Below are 17,577 nucleotides of genomic sequence, written 5' to 3' on the forward strand. Positions count from 1 at the left end.
TAATCGGTTTCTGTTCAAAAAATTTTGGACTTCTAAGGATGACTACTAGGGCATTTTGTTATATAATTTCTTGGAGCCCACTCTGGGTAATCCACTGGTGGATTTGTCTAATAAGCTAAGGAAGCTCAAAGCTTCAATCAAAACTAGAGAATGGGTCTCTGCCAATGTCATTCAATCAGCTCTTCATAGCCTTCAGGAAAAGCAACAGTCCATCCTTAATAATTTGGATTATGACCCTTCTAATCCCAACCTTAATGATGTTTTGAAAGGTACTAATGGTGATATTGCTGATTTAACTACATCATGGACTTCTTGGGTCACTCAAAGAGCCAAAGCCAAATGGATCAAAGATGGGGAAGATGTCCTTAAATTTTTATACTCCAAAATCCGCATGAGGAAATCCATTAATAGTGCAGCTTTACATACTGTTATGTGCGATAATTCTGGGAACATTAATAATGCTAAGCAGAAGATCATTGCTCATTTCCATGACCTGTTAAACCCCACTGCAATTCACACCCCTCACACTTCCTCCTTCCCGATTGGTAGAACTGTTTCCCCCTCTATTTTTGCCACCCTCACTCTTCCCATTACCGAACCTGAAATAAGGAAAGCTGTTTTTTTAGGGGCTTCCTCCTCACCTAGACCTGATGGGTTTAATTTTTGCTTCGATAAGTCTGGATGGCATATCCTTGGCCCCTCCCTCTGTACTGCTGTTCAATCCTTTTTTACTAAATGATATATTCCTTCTGGGGTCAAATCTACTGCTATTTTCTTTATTCCTAAATTTTCCCATGTTAATTCAATTTCAGATTTCAGGCCCATCTCTTTATGCAATACTTTGTATAAGATCATCTCTAAAATCCTTGTTAACAGACTTAAGTGCATTATGCCTCTCATTATTGACATGGCTCAGGCTGGATTCATTAAGCACCGGATATCTACGGATAATGTCATTTTAGCCTCTGAAATTTTAAGGTACTTTAAAAAGTTTACCAAGGATCCTTATATGTGTGATAAGTTGGATATTAAGAAGGCTTTTGACTCTCTATCTAGAGACTTCCTATTGTAAAGAATGGCTCAGAAGGGTATCCCTCCTTTATTCATTCAATGGGTTAAAGTTTGCATTTCTAATGTGAATTTCTCTATCTGCATGGATGGTCAACTAGAAGGGTACTTTCCCTCCTCGGTTGGGCTGCGTTAAAGATGCCCCCTCGGTCCTTATTTGTTCTGCATTGCAATGGATGCTCTATTTAGTTTATTTGACAACTTGAATGAGGGCTCTTCCTTCTAGCCTATTGATATTAATGGCTTCAAAATTTCTCATCTCCTTTATGCGGATGATGTCCTTGTGTTTGGCAAGGCCACCCCTTCGAACTGTCAGGTGCTGAATGATATTCTCCTTAAATTTGTCAACTCTGGTCTTTTTATTAATCCTGATAAAAGTTCCATCATTATGCAAGGGAGCTCTTCTCACATCAAAGCCATATGTGACATCCTTCATATTCATAATATCTGCATTACTTTCACATACTTGGGCATCCCTATCTCCATAAAAAGAACACTTATAACCCATTTCTCTCCACTTCTTGATACTATTACTAACAAGCTTTCGGGTTGGAAAGCAAAGTCTCTGTCTTTTGCAGGTAGGCTACAATTCTTGAGATTCACAATATGGAATATCATAGCTTATTGGATTCGTGGGGCTATTATACCTACATCTTGCTGCAAGCAGCTTGCTAAATACTCTGCGAAATTTCTATTTTTTGGAAATATTGAGGATAGAAAGCTTCATATGGTCTCTTGGGCTAATACGTGTAAACCAAAAAAAAAAAGGGTGGTCTTGGAATACTGGTGTTTCAAGCCATTAGATATGCCTATGATTGCTCTCTCATCCTTAGAATTTATAAATGGTCTTCACCTCTTTCTGCTTGGTATTTATCTAACCATTGTTCCCCTTGGAAGCCCCAATCTTTAACCTCCTCAATTATATGGAAAAGTATCTGCAACACTGATATAAAAGCTATGTCTAATTTTATTTATAAATGGTCTTCATCTCTTTCCGGTCTGCTGGCTTCTCTATTTTTATGCTCAAATTGTATTACCATTGGCATCGATTCAAGTATATATTCATTTTTCTGCTGGCTGGGAGCGATGATGTGCAGACTTCATCCTCCCCCCTGGACGGCGAATTTTGCAACATTTTTCTATTTGGTGACATTATTGGCAATCGGGGATTCGCCGTTTTTGAGGATGTTGACTGTTTTTTTTTTAGCCCGACACAAGAACTAACCCAATCCTGGGGGTTTACTTGCTGGCTGCTCAACTTAAGCTTTTTATTGCTGTTTGTGCTGGACTACTTATTCTTCAAGCCTGGAGCCATCTTCCTGACTTATTTTCCTTTTCTAGCCTGTGTAATTTTTGGCGCTTTTGGGTGCTCATTTTCTAATTGTTCTCCAAAAAAATTGCTCTTTTAGTTCTTTTTACACATGTAACTAGTTTTTTATATCAATGATATTTGGGCTTTACCTTACTTTTCCCAAAAAAAAAAAAAAAAATCTGAGTGCAAGTTAAAGAAAGCCGCCAACTTTGTGCATCCATATATTTATTAAGTAAATAAGAACAATTTTTTTTAGCGTGCTCAATCAAATTTTAAGGCTGTATATATTTTTCATTTACAAAAATTAGGTTTTTCACCCTTTAAAACTGATTTAAACGTCATCTAAATATATTTATAATTTCTTCTCACAGAAGAGTATAAGCAGGGGTGTCAACATATGATGCCACACATAAACTTGACCCAAATTTAACTCAAATATTTTGAATTTAGGATGACCATTTTAACAAACGAATTAAATACGAGTTTAATTTTTCTAAAATATCAAGTTGGGTTCAATTTAATCCAGGAACCTTAAAGCAACAAGTTTTATCAGTCCATGTCCCACCCACTCCGTCGCATCTCGCCCGTTGAGCTCAAGCTCAACTCGCCTGCTCGTACTTACCCGTCGAACTCAATTGAGTTAGCAAGTCGGATTAGGTGGTTTCGAGCTGGTTTGGGGCAAAATTGTTAACCTATTTGGGTAAATGAGTCAGGTTCAAGTCAACCATGTTAAGAGCGAGTTAATTTCATGTCCGACTCAAACTCAATCCGAAAACCTATTTTACCATCATTATAGTTGACTCATCTAAAATTAAATCAAATTAATCGGTTTTATTTAATTTAATTTTAAAATAATTTAATTGCTTTACTTTTAAAAATAATAATTTAAATTAATTAATTAAATTACTTTGCAAAACATCCCACCCAAACCGGACAATGCTCACCCCTACATCCGCTTGTAATTTGATTTTAGCCGACCAATAATACATTAGTAAATAGTATTAGCTAAATACAAAAAGCTTTTCCCAATGGTCACGTGTCACCTAAGCGTTTCCCGATGGCTTTTTTTTGTATGAATGCAGAAAATAATTCATATAATTTAATTATTTTTTAAACATAACTAATTGAGTAATCAATATATTCATCCTAATGCCAACCATAAAAAATATGCTAATTGTTGTGTCCTAAGAAAGAATATACTTCTTAGGCTTATGTTTTTTTTTTTTTTTTTTTTTTTTTTTTTAGCGTATCGGGCCGTTGGCAAGTCAATTTGTGACGCGCTTGACAATTTTCACTAATCTCCTTAGCTGACCTAGACGAGAGCGACCCACACCACTGCTACTCATGGACATCAGGCTTTTGCTTCATTTGGTATGCTTCATTTGAGATGACTTTCTTACTCAAAGGTGGAACCAAACTTTCATTTTAGGGAAAATAGAGAAACATTCATATAAATGGACAAATATTTTTAAAAATAAAATGATGAGATTATTCAAAACAAAATCTTATATTTCATTATGATAGATGAATCAAAAATTTAAAAAAATATAGATGAATCAAAAATTATTATAAGCTTATTAATTTATTTTGCATTTTTTAAAAATACTGCATTACAATTTTATTAAAAATCAAATCAAATACATCTTTTTAAATGGAAGGCACTAATGAAGCATTGAGTCAATCATCACTCATCCTATCACACAATTGATAATTGATAATCTTTATTGTAGACAATGTTCTCTCCACTATAGCTGATAAAGTTAATACTAAAATAATACATTTATAAACTAAATGATACACACACCATCTTTCTTGACCTTAACGATTTGCTTTACAAAATCAACAATATTGCTTAGAGAAAAAAAAACTCATCAATGATATGCATATCAATAATATAAGTTGATAATTAAATTTTAATAGCCACAAGCTCAATTGTAAAAAAAAATCACTTATATATAACTTGGCTAAAAGTATCAATTTTCTCTTATCATAGCAAGGAAGAAATCACTTAAATTTAAACATGTCACACAAAAAAACTTCGTATGTTATATCCCTTCTACCTATGTCAACAGCATTCTCATTGTTCTTCCAGCTTGCAAAACTTGAGGGTTTCAATATGAATTCGACAAAATAGCATCACATGTACCATAATCTGTAATATGCGTAGTCATAAATCGCAACGGAAAATAACAATTAGTTGTACCTCATTTCTACTTCAATCAAGTTTCAAGTGATGCAAGATGTACAGTTTTCAATCAACAGGCTTGGTGGTAATGGGAACTTGAATCATTTTGTTATTATCTCCTACGCACATTAGCGTGTAATCCTTAGATATACAAAGCACACCATATTGTAGCATCAATCAAACGTTCTCTAACATCTTCAAGGATGCGAATAATTGCTCTGAGAGCAAATAAAAATGTTGAAAATATCAATAGCAGTTGGATGAGCAAGTCCAATTCCCTTAAATACAAATATAAATTTCTATCATCATTACAAAGCTTCCACGTCCGCTAGTTCCAACAGGAATGGGTCAGACGAGATATTGTCAAGCAGTATGATTAGTGATACAACTAGTGGGTCCCTCTCCCATCCTTTACGAGTGGATATAAAAAACATCCAATGTCTTTAAAGTCCTACAAATGAGTTTTACTGTCCTAAAACATAGATTAATTAGCACAAGCCACCACTTAGCACCTTAACTAATCATATTTTATACCTTTACTATCATCATTATATAGCTCCTTCATCCTCTAGTGTTAAAAAAGAGATGGGACGAGATGCTATTTAGTGACACAACTGACAGATCCTTCATCTCTAGCACAAAAAGTGATTGTTGGGACGAGATGTTGCCAAATTGTATGACCAATGAATCTCTCCTTCATCCTTCACAATTGGGTACAAAAAGGCAGTTGATGTCATTTAAATTCAAGTAAGTTTTGTTTCTTGAGATAATAGATTTCATCCTAAGTAGCAATTAATAGATTGGTAATTAATACCTTTTAGTAGACAGAGTCCATAGCATCAGCCAATAATCTCTAATAAAAAACAATATCAAGCTATAGTTCAATTTGGCATCAGTCACAACGCTTCAACCAAAAGAACCACAAATAAAACAAACTCAAGACTAGACCAAAAAAAAAAGGAAAAAGCTGGCCAAACTTCTAACCAAAACTTAAATAAAATTCAAAGCTTGAACAAGGGAAACATCAATGCTACAAAAAGTGAAAAAAAAAAATGTAGCAGTTTGTTCGAGGCCAACCTCAATAGTGATTTTTTTTTTTTTGAGAGGCACGGAGAACTGCCACAACAAATTTCTGTAGCCAACCTTCGAAACAAAGATCACAATGTTACAGATGTGCCATCATTCTGCAAATTGGCCTTTACCACCTGTACTTCAGATTTTTTTTCTTATTTAACCATTTACAAAAATAGTAAAGAATCGAATGTAAAGGCAACAATATTCAAGCAAGCACTTTAAGAAGACGTTGTTTGACTGCAAGTAGGATTTACTATTTAGCGAATCCTTTGAAACTGTTTGACAATATAACTCAGGATTTGAAATATTTATTTCAATCTATATATATATATATATATATATATATATATTGCTCTCATATATATAATAAAAAACAATAATGAAATAAGAATAGTAATCACAAATGCATCTACTTGTAAAATTAAAATAAGCATGCAATGTTAAATCCCATAAAACTATTTGACAATGCATTTTAGTATTCAAAACAAGTAAAATAACAATCATTATTAATACATTTACTCCTAAAATCAAAATAAAACTGCACATTAGCAGGAGCATCGTACCCAATAAAATAAATATTATAATTAAATATAAATTTAAAATTTTTGGGCAGCTCAAGCATAGAGCACACTTAAATTGATCAGCATGATTGGCTCATTTCCTATGAGTCAGATTAATATTTAGTAAATAAGCTATATAAAATGAAATAAAATTTCACTTAAAAAAAAAGGTATACATCCTTCACATAAGTTGGTAGCAAATGAATGCTTCACTACATCTTATATTCTCTCCAAAACTATTGCATGCCTATTTAGGATCTTTATCATTGACTAATACCTTATTGAAATTATTGTCATGATTCTTTCACACTGAGACATGTTTAAACACATCGTGTGGAGTCCAATGAAATAATACAATATTATACAAAAGCTTAATATCTACCAGAACAATCAATAAAAAATTCACATGTGAGTTAATGATTGAAAATTTTCTTTCGAAATATCAAATATTCTCTCCATTATATTATGTAACTATGCGTTACAATGATAGTACATTCTACATTACATTGGCAATCAAATGAGATTGCCACTAAAACATTCTACCAAGTGTTGACCTCATTCTGGAATGATATGATAAGGACCTATGTATACTCTTGTTTAGTGATCTGATGATGGGACAATTGTCCACTTATCAATCATATTTCAATCCAATCTTTAATCAAATCTCATTCAGACTTAAAAAATTGGATTGAAAATTATAAACATCTATCAAAACCAATAGTTAAAATGAGGCAACAGATAAGACTGATAAAAAAAATTACTACATGAAAATTAAAAGAATGAATAAAAAAATCGAGAAAAAAAAAACAAGGAATGAGATGTTTCAGATATGTAGCAATTTGTTCGAGGCCAATCTCAAAAGTGAGTTTTTGAGAGGCACGGAGAACTGCAATGAAATATTACTATTGCCAACCTTCGAAACAAAGATCACAACCTCATTGATGTGCCTTCATTCTGCAAATTGGCTTGGTCTAATTGTACTATTAGATTTCCTTCTCGCAATGGCGAGCAAATTCTAGCAAGGTGCATTAAGTCTCTTGTTGTGCTATAACACTCAAATTAAATGAAAATAGAGATTACAATCATTACCACAAATAATTACAAAATCTGGTCGATAAAATATTTAATAAATGGAAATACAGATTAAAAGAAATAACTCTTAAGTGGCAACTTTTTTATGGTTCAAGTAGATATTCTGCTTATTTGTGTAGTGTTGCATAACTTTATTGGATATTACAACAAATAGGATATATATTTTAACATATCTCAAATTGAAATGCAGCATGATAGTGATTTCAACAAGATATAAGTTAATAGTGCACATCCTTCACATAAGTTGGTAGCAAATGAATGCTTCACTACATCTTAGATTCTCTCCAAAACTATTGCATGCCTATTTAGGATCTTTATCATTGACTTATACCTTATTGAAATTATTGTCATGATTCTTTCACATTGAGACATGTTTAAACACCTCGTGTTCGCAGTGGAGTCCAATGAAATAATACAATACTATACAAAAGCATAATATCTACCTGAACAATCAATAAAAAATTCACATGTGAGTTAAGGATTGAAAATTCTCTTCCAAATATCAAATATTCTCTCCATTATATTATGTAATTATGCATTACAATGATAGTACATTCTACATAACATTGGCAATCAAATGAGATTGCCACTATAACATTCTACCAAGTGTTGACCTCATTCTAGAATGACATCATAAGGACCTATGTAGACTCTTGTTTAGTGATATGATGATTGACAATTGTCCACTTGTCAATCATATTCCAATCCAATCTTTAATAAAATCCCATTCAGACTTAAAAAATTGGAATTGAAAATAATAAATATCTGTCAAACCCAATAGTTAAAATGAGGAAACAGATAAGCCTGATAAAAAAATTACTACATGAAAATTAAAAGAATGAATAAAAAAATCGAGGAAAAAAAAAAGGGAATGAGAAGTTTCAGATATGTAGCAATTTGTTCGAGGCCAATCTCAAAAGTGAGTTTTTGAGAGGCACGGAGAACTGCAATGATATATTACTATTGCCAACCTTCGAAACAAAGATCACAACCTCACTGATGTGACTTCATTCTGCAAATTGGCTTGCTCTAATTGTACAATTAGATTTCCTTCTTACCAATGGTGAGAATATTCTATCAAGGTGCATTAAGTCGCTTGTTGCTCTATAACACTCAAATTAAATTGAAATAGATATTACATTCATTACCACACATAATTACAAAATCTAGTCGATAAAATATTTAATAAATTGGAATAGAGATTCTAAGAAATAACTCATAAGGCCTTCTCCAGCCGTTTGGCAAACAGGCGAATGGAGAGCCTCAGACGTGCCAACCGAACTCCATTTTTGTCGGCATTCAGTCACTTATGAACAGTGCGACGCCAATATTGGCGTCGCACTGTTCACTTTCGCCATTTCTTTCTCTCTACCGAACTCCGTCTGATAAAGGCGTGAAAGAAACAACGATGATTTTGGGGCAAAATGGCGTTCTCACTATTTTACTGCATTTTGCAGTGAAAAATGACAGTTTCGGCTGGAGATGCCCTAAGTGGAAACTTTTTAATGGTTCAAGTAGATATTTTGCTTATTTGTGTAGTGTAGCATAATTTTATTGGACATTACAACAAATAGGATATATATTTTAACATATCTCAAATTGAAATGCAGCATGATAGTGATTTCAACAAGATATAAGTTAATAGTGCATACCCTAATGTGAACGCACCATTTCAGGAGATAGTTCAGGCCTTCAGAGTGATGCAATAAGAAATTCAATCGCCACAATAAGCCCACAATACCAATCAACTTAAGTACATCCATTAAATAAAAATTTATATTTAATTGTATTTTTAATCTTATTGGATATGTTACTTTTATTGTTATGTACTTTTATTTGGAATTCATAAGTAGATATGTTTATTTTAATAATTATAATTTCATTATAATCTCTTTTGCATAAATCTTATACGATTTAATTGTCTTGAATGTACTTGCATTGTTAAATAATTTTAAAGGACTTAATATCTGTCATGCCAAATAATTTTTAGAATTTAACAAACTCAAAATTTAGTAAATCTGGATTTACAAGATTATCTATTTGCAACCAAACAACCCCTTAATCTTAAATGAAATTTAGTAAATCTGCAATGCCTAATAATATGGATAAAATTAATGATAACGAGAACAATAAAAACGTTTAAATATTGAAATGCAAAAGATAAACGAAAAAAAAGGTATAAATAAAAAATCAAGTACAGATAATAGAGAAACGTGAAACCCTAACGGAGAAAACACGCAGGAAAGAAATAAAATACATAAGAAAAGTAAATATACATCCTCATTGATTAGATGCGCATCTGGGTAAACAATAACCCTGCTTGTAAAACGCAAAAGAAAAGGCGATAACCTTATAAAACTCACTTGAGAGCTTCACATCCATCGTACCAAGTCAATGAGCGATCGCCTCGCAAAGAGTTTTTAGTTGAGATCTGAAAAAAGAAGGTGAAGAGAAGTTTCTTAGCCGAAAGTTAGAGAAGATCAGCCTTATCTCGGCCAGTTTGCACCAATCCCACATTACAACCGCTGCCGCCGCTTTCGAAGTTCGTCCACGCTGTATAGCGCTCAGCTCCCGCCGCTATACAACTTACCTAGATGACTATCGCCAGAAACCCTAAAGTCCGAATTGGGCATGCTTTCATCCTTTATATAGCAGAGGAACCACTCTGCAGTGTTTGTTAATCCATTTCATGAATTAATAAACGATAAATTTGTAAGATGCTTCAGCTAAGTGTTTTAGTGTTTTACTTTTCGAAATATTTTATATTTTATTTTTTTATTTTTAAAATAAACATTTGTTTTGGAAAATTATTTTATCCTCATGTTTAATTTTAAAAATAAATGAGTATGTTTTCAAAATTTTGAACTTATTAAATGATTTTTTTTTCTTTTTATGATAACAATGAATAATAAATATAAATTTGATATTTTTTATTTTAAATAAAAAAAAATAAATTCTAACTAATTTGTTGTTAATATTATGATTCAATGATTCCTCATAATAATGAAGCATTCTTATAAGACCAATGTAATCCAGTATGTAATTAAATTATTGCAATTATAGCTTTTCAAATACCTAAAATCAATATTGATAAACATGCAGCTAATACTGAGCACAAACATAATAACAATAACTTAGGTCATCTTGAGGTAGTTTGTTTATTAATTTCAAAAGCAACTTTCTAGTACAAAAATTTCTAACTTAAATTTCTTGAATTGGAAATTTATGTACTAAAATGTGAAGCTAAACAAGGACATCCATATGAGGAATCAATATCTACATTAAAGGTGCAAAAATAATTTATTTTACACGTAATTATTTTTCAGAGATTTGTTTGTTAGTGTTAGAAAAGTTCAACATAATTGGATGAAAATAGTTGGAGGCTAAGAGGCTTTCAGATTTTTGGAGGAGCAAATTGCATGAAAAAAAAAAAAAGATAGGTTGGGAGCAAAAAAAGAATTTCATGAGAGGCATATTACAAATAATCCTTACTATACTAAGAGTTTTAATTTGTTTAGGGGGTGATGTAAATCTTCCTTTGAGTAGGGACACATACTAAAGTAGAAAACACAAGAAAAATATGTATTATAAAATTTAAGTATTTAGAATTACAAGCAACACTCTATCTAAAAGAATAAAAGGAAAAGAACAGATATACAATATACCTCCAAATTTAAATCTAACACCAAACGTTACCTACTACAATTATTTACATACATATCATCATTACCATATTTATCATCATTAACATATCTAACATTATTATCATATCTAACACCATTATCATATATGTCATCAATTCTAATAACATATACTTCTTTTATGGGTCTTGACATAAAAATTAAAGATCTAATATAACATCCTCACACAAACATCCAGTAATACCCTTGATGAATTCCATGTTGTGATAAAATCATTTGTATTTATCTCTCTAATCTGTTCAATAACAAGTTCCCTTGACAAGTCAATGGTAAGTTCTTTAACAATTTCATTATGAATGGGAAAGTAACTTTAGGCAAATTAATGGCATCAATTGTCAACTTCTTTAATGAATATGTCCTTTCTTCTTGTGACTTCAAATTTGTTGCACTTAATTTAGACATTTTTAATATAATAATGCTTATTTTGATGACTTAATTCTTTTAGTTAGTTGGTTAAAGTGCTTAACGACATTTTAAACTTTGTTCATGATGATAATAGTACTTGATTAACTTGACACATGCAATATTTGGTGTATATATATTATGATAAGAAGTATAAATATTGTTTTTTTATAAGAAAGTAAATAAAAAAAGTTAGAAGTTGTTTTATATTAAAAATGTTTAATAATATGAATGAGATTATGCTAGTAGTGAATAAGAAATTGAAAGATAAATATTTTGAAATTGATATAATTGGTGATAATATAATTATTATTAACATTATAAAAGAATTATAAATGTGACAAGTACTTTAGGTTTCCAATATCAAATTAAAAAAAATTAAAAATTTTTAGAAGATAAAAATATTGAAATTGATATAATTGGTTATAATATAATCATTATTAAGATTATTAAAAAATTTATAAATGTGACAAATACTTTAGGTTCCTCATGTTAAATTAAAAAATCATTAAGAAAAAAAAAAGACTATGAGATACTTAGCGCTTGCACGCTTACCTCAACAAATCGATCTCAGCTGTCCTCACGTTGACCTCTGAGAGGCACCCATAACGACACTCCTGTGAGCACCCATCCACTACATCGCATCCTGGCCCACTCCCCGCAACTCGGCTTCGTCGCTCGCATCCCACCTCATCTCTTGTTCTCGTAAGTCCTAACACAGTCAACAAAAAATTACCTTAACGTAACCCCAACTCCCCCACTGGCCATTCCTCCGATCGGCAAACTTCGAAGATTCCCGGCGACCGGAGGGCGGCAATGGAGGGTAGCAGCGTACCTATGAAAAAATCTAGGCGAAATCGGATCGTACGCCGCGATCTTAACTCCCAGGTCTGGCCTCACTCATCGCTAGGGTTTTACGCTGAGCCCTTTTCATTGCATCCCTCTGACTCTTAGAAGTCTCCCCGGTTAATTTGTAGAAATCTATATTACCCCGACAAAGCTGCGATGTTGAACTTTTTTCACCTTGGATTCAGGAAATATCTGGAGAGACCGCCATGGCTTCAGGCGAAATGGAAGAAGTGGAGGAGGATGAGATCGACATCGACAATTCGAATGATTACGGCTATGAAGGTGTACCAGAGGTCGGCATGGTGTTCAAAACCCACCAGGATGTTTCTAAATTCTACAAGGCTTATGCTCGGCGAGTGGGATTCGGGGTCTCTGTGAGGAGATCGTCCTTCACGAAAGAAGGTCTCTGCTTGTATCTTGAGCTCATGTGCTGCAAAGGCGGCGGCAACAAGCGTGCAGAACCTAAGTTCAGGAAGAGGACTAGTGCAACCACCAATTGTTTGGCTAGGATCCGGGTGAAGCTCTGGGCGGATGGGCTGCTGCATTTGGAGCTTGCTAATCTTGATCACAACCATCCCGTCAGCCCTTCGATGGCTCGATTCTTGAATTGTAATAGGCATTTGTCAGGATCTGCGAAGAAGCGCGCTAGGATTGATGAGTGTGATGCAGCCCAGATTGGCGAGGAACAAGTGCAAGAGCCTGCCAATGGTTTAGGCGCTCTGGAGGATTTGCTTTTTGGTGAGAGTGACTGCAAGAGCTTTGTTGAAAGAGCAAGGTTGAAGCTTGGAGAAGGTGATGCTGAGGCAATTCGACTGTTCTTCACTCGGATGCAGGCCAAAAACTCGAACTTTTATAATGTTATTGATTTGGATGAGGTGGGGTGTGTGAGAAATGTGTTCTGGGCTGATGCAAGATCCAGGGCAGCCTACCAGTATTATAATGATGTTGTGTCTCTTGATACTACCTATGTCTCTAATAAGTATGATATGCCACTTTCAACTTTTGTAGGAGTTAACCATCATGGTCAGTCTGTGCTACTTGGTTGTGCTTTACTCTCAGATGAGAGTACCGAAACCTATATATGGTTGCTGAAAGCTTGGATAGCTTGCATGTCGGGGCAGCTCCCCAAGGCATTAATCTCTGATCATTGTAAAAGCATTCAGATTGCAGTATCTGAGGTGCTTCCTAGAGTTCGTCATCGACTTTGCTTGTGGCAGATCATGAAGAAAGCTTCGGAGAAGTTAGGTGGACTGACGGAGTATAGGGCTATCCATAAAGCAATGCAGAAAGCTGTTTATGATTCACTAAGCGTTGAGGAGTTTGAAATGGAGTGGGGGAAGATGATTGAGATTTATGGGCTTCGGGAAAATGATTGGATGAGTTCGTTGGATGAAGGCCGACACTCTTGGGCTCCTGTCTATCTGAAAGATACATTTTGGGCGGGTTTGTCCATTACACAAAGGAATGAATCCTTGACTGCATTTTTTGATGGGTATGTGGATGCAAAGACTTCTTTGAAGCAGTTTGTTGGTAAATATGAATTGGCTTTGCAAAGCAAGTATGAAAAAGAAGCCCAATCTGATTTTGAAACATTCCATAAGCGGCGCCCCTCTGTATCAAAATTTTACATGGAAGAGCAATTATCGACGGTTTACACCCTGGACATGTTTAAAAAATTTCAGGATGAGATAGAAGCTATCATGTATTGCCATGTATCAGTTATTAAGGTGGAGGAATCAATATCTACATTTGATGTGAAGGAATGCATCTTCCTTGAGGATGGGAAGAGGACAATGAATAAGAATCACGGGGTTCTCTACAATTCAGAAGATAAGGATGTTCAGTGCATTTGTGGTTCTTTTCAGTTTACAGGAATTTTATGTCGGCATGCTTTGTCTGTCTTCAAGCTACAGCAAGTGCATGAAATTCCATCTCAGTATGTTCTTGATCGGTGGAAGAAGGATTTCAAGCGCTTGCATGTTCTGAACAGGTTCTCAGAAGATGTGGTTTCTAGCAATAGAATTGGTCGATATGATTACTTGTCAATGCGATGTCTTCAACTTGTTGAGGTTGGGGTTTTATCTGACAAATACCAACTTGCTTTGAAGTTGATTAGGGAAATGGAGAAGTTTCTTCTGAGTGACAGTACACATGAAGGGACACAACCAAAGATTATTGCTCGTGTAAATAAGCCATCTAAGCCAGATAATGTTTCCATTGAATACATTGGATGTGCCACTCTCTTGGATAAGGGAATTGAAGGGAGACGAAGGCGCGGTCGAGCATCACAAGTGAATGAATCTCAGGTATAGAACTTGGAGCAGCTAAATTAGCTGCCCTTGATATCTAAGTACTTAACTTTTAGGATCTGGCTCATTTATTTTTCATTGGCTAAATTGCCCTTTTAGGATGCACAGACGACTCTAGAAATATTGAAGGTTTGTAACCAGATATATTAGTTTCAGCAATAACCAATGTATTTCCAGTATGGTTGTGTATCCCTGTGCATTATTCTACTGCTCATTGTTGATTGAATGGAATAAAATGCAGGAGCAAGTTAGCTCAAATATTTTGCCTCATGGGAGCCAGTATGTATTGCAAATGCCTCCTCAACAATTCATTGACAATCAAACAGCAATTAGGCCCAGCATTGTCTATATGTTCCCGGTTTGTGATTTAACTTTTCTTTGTACCTTCAACTTACCAACATTTAATTTAAAAATCTAGTTGAATATTTAAATGATTTAGTAGTGGTGGCTGTCGAAGTATATATATTTTTTTAATGTATTTGTGATCCATTGTCCAAGGGCTTACAAAAGAAATTTATATGACAGGGAGGGTTTAATCCGCATGCCCTTGGTAATGGAACAATGATGCCATGGATGTATCATCAAATGTACCAGGTTTGATTTTGATTTCTCAATTATACTAGTATGGCATCATGTAATTTTCAATCTTCTTCCCATGATTCGATTGCTTCTTACATTGTTAAAATTTTATTGTATGAACTGATCAGCCTAAGGATCCTTCTGGCTTTGGTACTGCTCAAGCCATTAGAAAGCGGAAGGTATCTCGCCGCTTAAAGACGACACAAGGAGGTGAAAACCCACATTGTCCTCCACCCCACCTGTGTCATAGAACTGCCTCTGCACTGTAGAAGATCTGCTCTTGGTGTGTGTTAAACCACACATAAACTTTGCATTTCATTAATTGCAAACTTAAGCTTGCATCTCCTTCAACAATTGCTTATGATGGAAATTTTATACCGCGCCTTGGCATCCAGCTGATATGTTTGTTTAATCTTTGCTGGACGATCTGTTGGTTTAAGTTGCTTCCAGTTTGTTGCAAAATAGTTATTTTCTTGAAATTAGACCTGTTCGAAGCTTCGGTGCATCTTAGATTTTGATCTCGGATATCTGATTATCTCCAACTTGCTGTTTTTTGCCTTTTGAGAGTTAGCAATTCGAGTCCAGATGTGTAATTAGAAGTCCAGAAAAGATCTTGTAGAGTTTCCAAAATCTATGGCACGAACCACAGCTGAAATCGTTGATCTGAAAGAAAAAGACATCAATGGCAAGATTGTTTGTGTGACGACTTTCAATGCGAGGAATCCTGCCAAGAGCAATTTTCGAAGTTTCATGGCTTAGGCGCAGGAAGTATACGGCAGCTAAGAAGTAGAGTTTCTTTCACAGGATTGAAACTTAGGCTTCGTTTGGGACGGCTTTATTACTACTTCAATAAGGCAGTTTTTTAGTAAAAAACTAAAATTTTTATACTAGAAAACTGTTTTAAAAACTAGAAAGAAAGTCGTCCCAAACGAAACCTTACTGTGTGCCATTCTGAAGCGGCTTATGTTAATTTTATGCCAACATATTACATGGGATTTGACTTTGTCTGTAAGGCAGCTCTCATCTCGGTCTTGTGGACTCTCTCTTAATCTGTAAGAGAGATGGAGTTGTGTAAATATTGTAGTGTGGTGTGCTTGGATAAACTATGTTGTGTTTTTAATGAGAGTTCTGTTTAAGCTAGGAAATTCTAGCTCAGTACTTGGCTCGTCTGTGATCCTATGTATCAATTTACAGTGCGGTTTTGTAGTTTTAGGTCTATGCAGCATTGAAATAATTGATTAACTTCTTTGTTCATAATGGCTTCTCAGCATTAGTTGCAAAGAGGCTTCTTGGGCTGCGATTTTACTCCTAGTAATAAGGTCAGAGATTACTTTAGAGCTTGCTCGGTTAGTGATTCGATCATGTTAAACACAATTCAACCCCATAATCAAGCAAAAGTTGTTTTAACAGATTAGTTTCAGAGATTGTCATGTATCACATATGCTACTTGTCCAATGGAAAGCTTGAGCTTTATGATGCATTATAGGATGATTCTTTCTCTTGAATTAGCAGATTCTGCTTGGTGGAGAACTGATGGTTCTAACAATTTTTACAAGGGTAAGTTAACTCTAAGTTCATGCATTTTGTTTCAGATGTCGTTAATTATTGATTATTAAGATTATTTATGTTTTCAAAGCATCTTTTTTTTGTAAGATAGCAATCAAAATTGTTCAAATAATTATTTTAATAAAAGGCATTTTAGAAAATATGAAGATTTTTTTATATGTTGGGATACTCTTATATATCTTTTTACTTAGCAAGTAAAATGGCACGTTATGGTAGGAACTACCCCTTCACCCAATGGGAAAATTATTCTGTGTGGAATCCGATCACAACGATGTGTTCGGTCTGTATCAGTAGCCAATAAAAACATAACGCGTGGCGTGCTTACGTGGAAAGTTAAAGCCCGACTCTTTTGTATTTTCGAGAGTAAATAATACGAGGCCCGCCCAGTATATACAATGAAAAAGGCGAAAAATTTTAACATTTTTCAAATTCGACATTTCGGCCATTCGCTCCATTTCTCGCGAGCTTTCAGCAAAAAACTCTCGCTGAATTCCTCCGACAATCTCTTCTTCTCATCATGGACGTGGAAAAGGATTCACCTGCAAAGAGAAAGATGCGAAAATTCTTACATTGACATAAAATGAACTACGGATATCTTTGGTATTCAACGCGTATTTGCTGAAGAAACCAAAAAATAAATTTAAATCATTCCGAGTAACTATAAAAGTTTAAATTTATCTCACCATTTTCGTTCTTTCTGCGTATTTTCTTTGTACCCAATGTGTATAATCTGCGTAAATTTCATTTATTTTCTGCGTATATGTTGAAGACAAAACCTAACTTTTTATAATAAGTACTTTTGATCTTTAAACCATAGATTTCTGCTGATATTTTTCTCATCCTTTGCGTACATTGCGTATGGTATGCATACCCATCACGT

The 17,577-nt window shown here is 34.2% G+C and overlaps 1 protein-coding gene, 1 long non-coding RNA gene and 3 other non-coding genes across 6 annotated transcripts; 1 reads left to right on the plus strand and 4 right to left on the minus strand.

Annotated features, from left to right (window-relative positions):
• Positions 1–3,594: 3,594 nt before the first annotated feature.
• LOC110103496 lies at positions 3,595–9,958 on the minus strand. 2 transcript variants are annotated; one of them, XR_003700549.1, is made up of 2 exons: positions 9,641–9,958; positions 3,595–5,266 (listed from the first exon to the last, which is right to left on the minus strand). It is a non-coding gene; the product is annotated as an uncharacterized LOC110103496 (long non-coding RNA). The 2 variants fall into 2 exon arrangements; XR_003700548.1 differs by lacking the exon at positions 3,595–5,266 and adding an exon at positions 6,536–8,056.
• LOC114579523 lies at positions 5,617–5,750 on the minus strand. Its single transcript, XR_003700552.1, has one exon. It is a non-coding gene; the product is annotated as a small nucleolar RNA snoR86 (small nucleolar RNA).
• Positions 7,028–7,154, minus strand: LOC114579521. Its single transcript, XR_003700550.1, has one exon. It is a non-coding gene; the product is annotated as a small nucleolar RNA snoR86 (small nucleolar RNA).
• Positions 8,178–8,304, minus strand: LOC114579522. The gene has a single exon (XR_003700551.1). It is a non-coding gene; the product is annotated as a small nucleolar RNA snoR86 (small nucleolar RNA).
• A 2,137-nt stretch (positions 9,959–12,095) lies between the features above and the next one.
• Positions 12,096–16,286, plus strand: LOC110103494 (protein FAR1-RELATED SEQUENCE 6). The gene is made up of 5 exons (XM_020832240.2): positions 12,096–12,282; positions 12,429–14,549; positions 14,794–14,910; positions 15,078–15,146; positions 15,260–16,286. The coding sequence occupies exons 1-5, from the start codon at positions 12,211–12,213 to the stop codon at positions 15,398–15,400; spliced, it is 2,520 nt and encodes an 839-aa protein (XP_020687899.1). The 5' UTR covers positions 12,096–12,210; the 3' UTR covers positions 15,401–16,286.
• Positions 16,287–17,577: the final 1,291 nt, after the last annotated feature.

The sequence above is a fragment of the Dendrobium catenatum genome, unplaced genomic scaffold (genome assembly GCF_001605985.2).
Source record: "Dendrobium catenatum unplaced genomic scaffold, ASM160598v2 fragScaff_scaffold_460, whole genome shotgun sequence".
In the NCBI taxonomy this organism is placed as follows: domain Eukaryota; kingdom Viridiplantae; phylum Streptophyta; class Magnoliopsida; order Asparagales; family Orchidaceae; genus Dendrobium; species Dendrobium catenatum.

What these genes read in the sequence shown, in the direction of transcription:
- LOC110103494 (XM_020832240.2), top strand. Translation starts at nt 12,211, where the DNA reads ATGGAGGGTAGCAGCGTACCTATGAAAAAATCTAGGCGAAATCGGATC. An exon ending in GCCGCGATCTTAACTCCCAG is followed by an intron (nt 12,283 to 12,428) that starts GTCTGGCCTCAC and finishes CCTTGGATTCAG; the next exon opens with GAAATATCTGGAGAGACCGC. An exon ending in CACAAGTGAATGAATCTCAG is followed by an intron (nt 14,550 to 14,793) that starts GTATAGAACTTG and finishes AATAAAATGCAG; the next exon opens with GAGCAAGTTAGCTCAAATAT.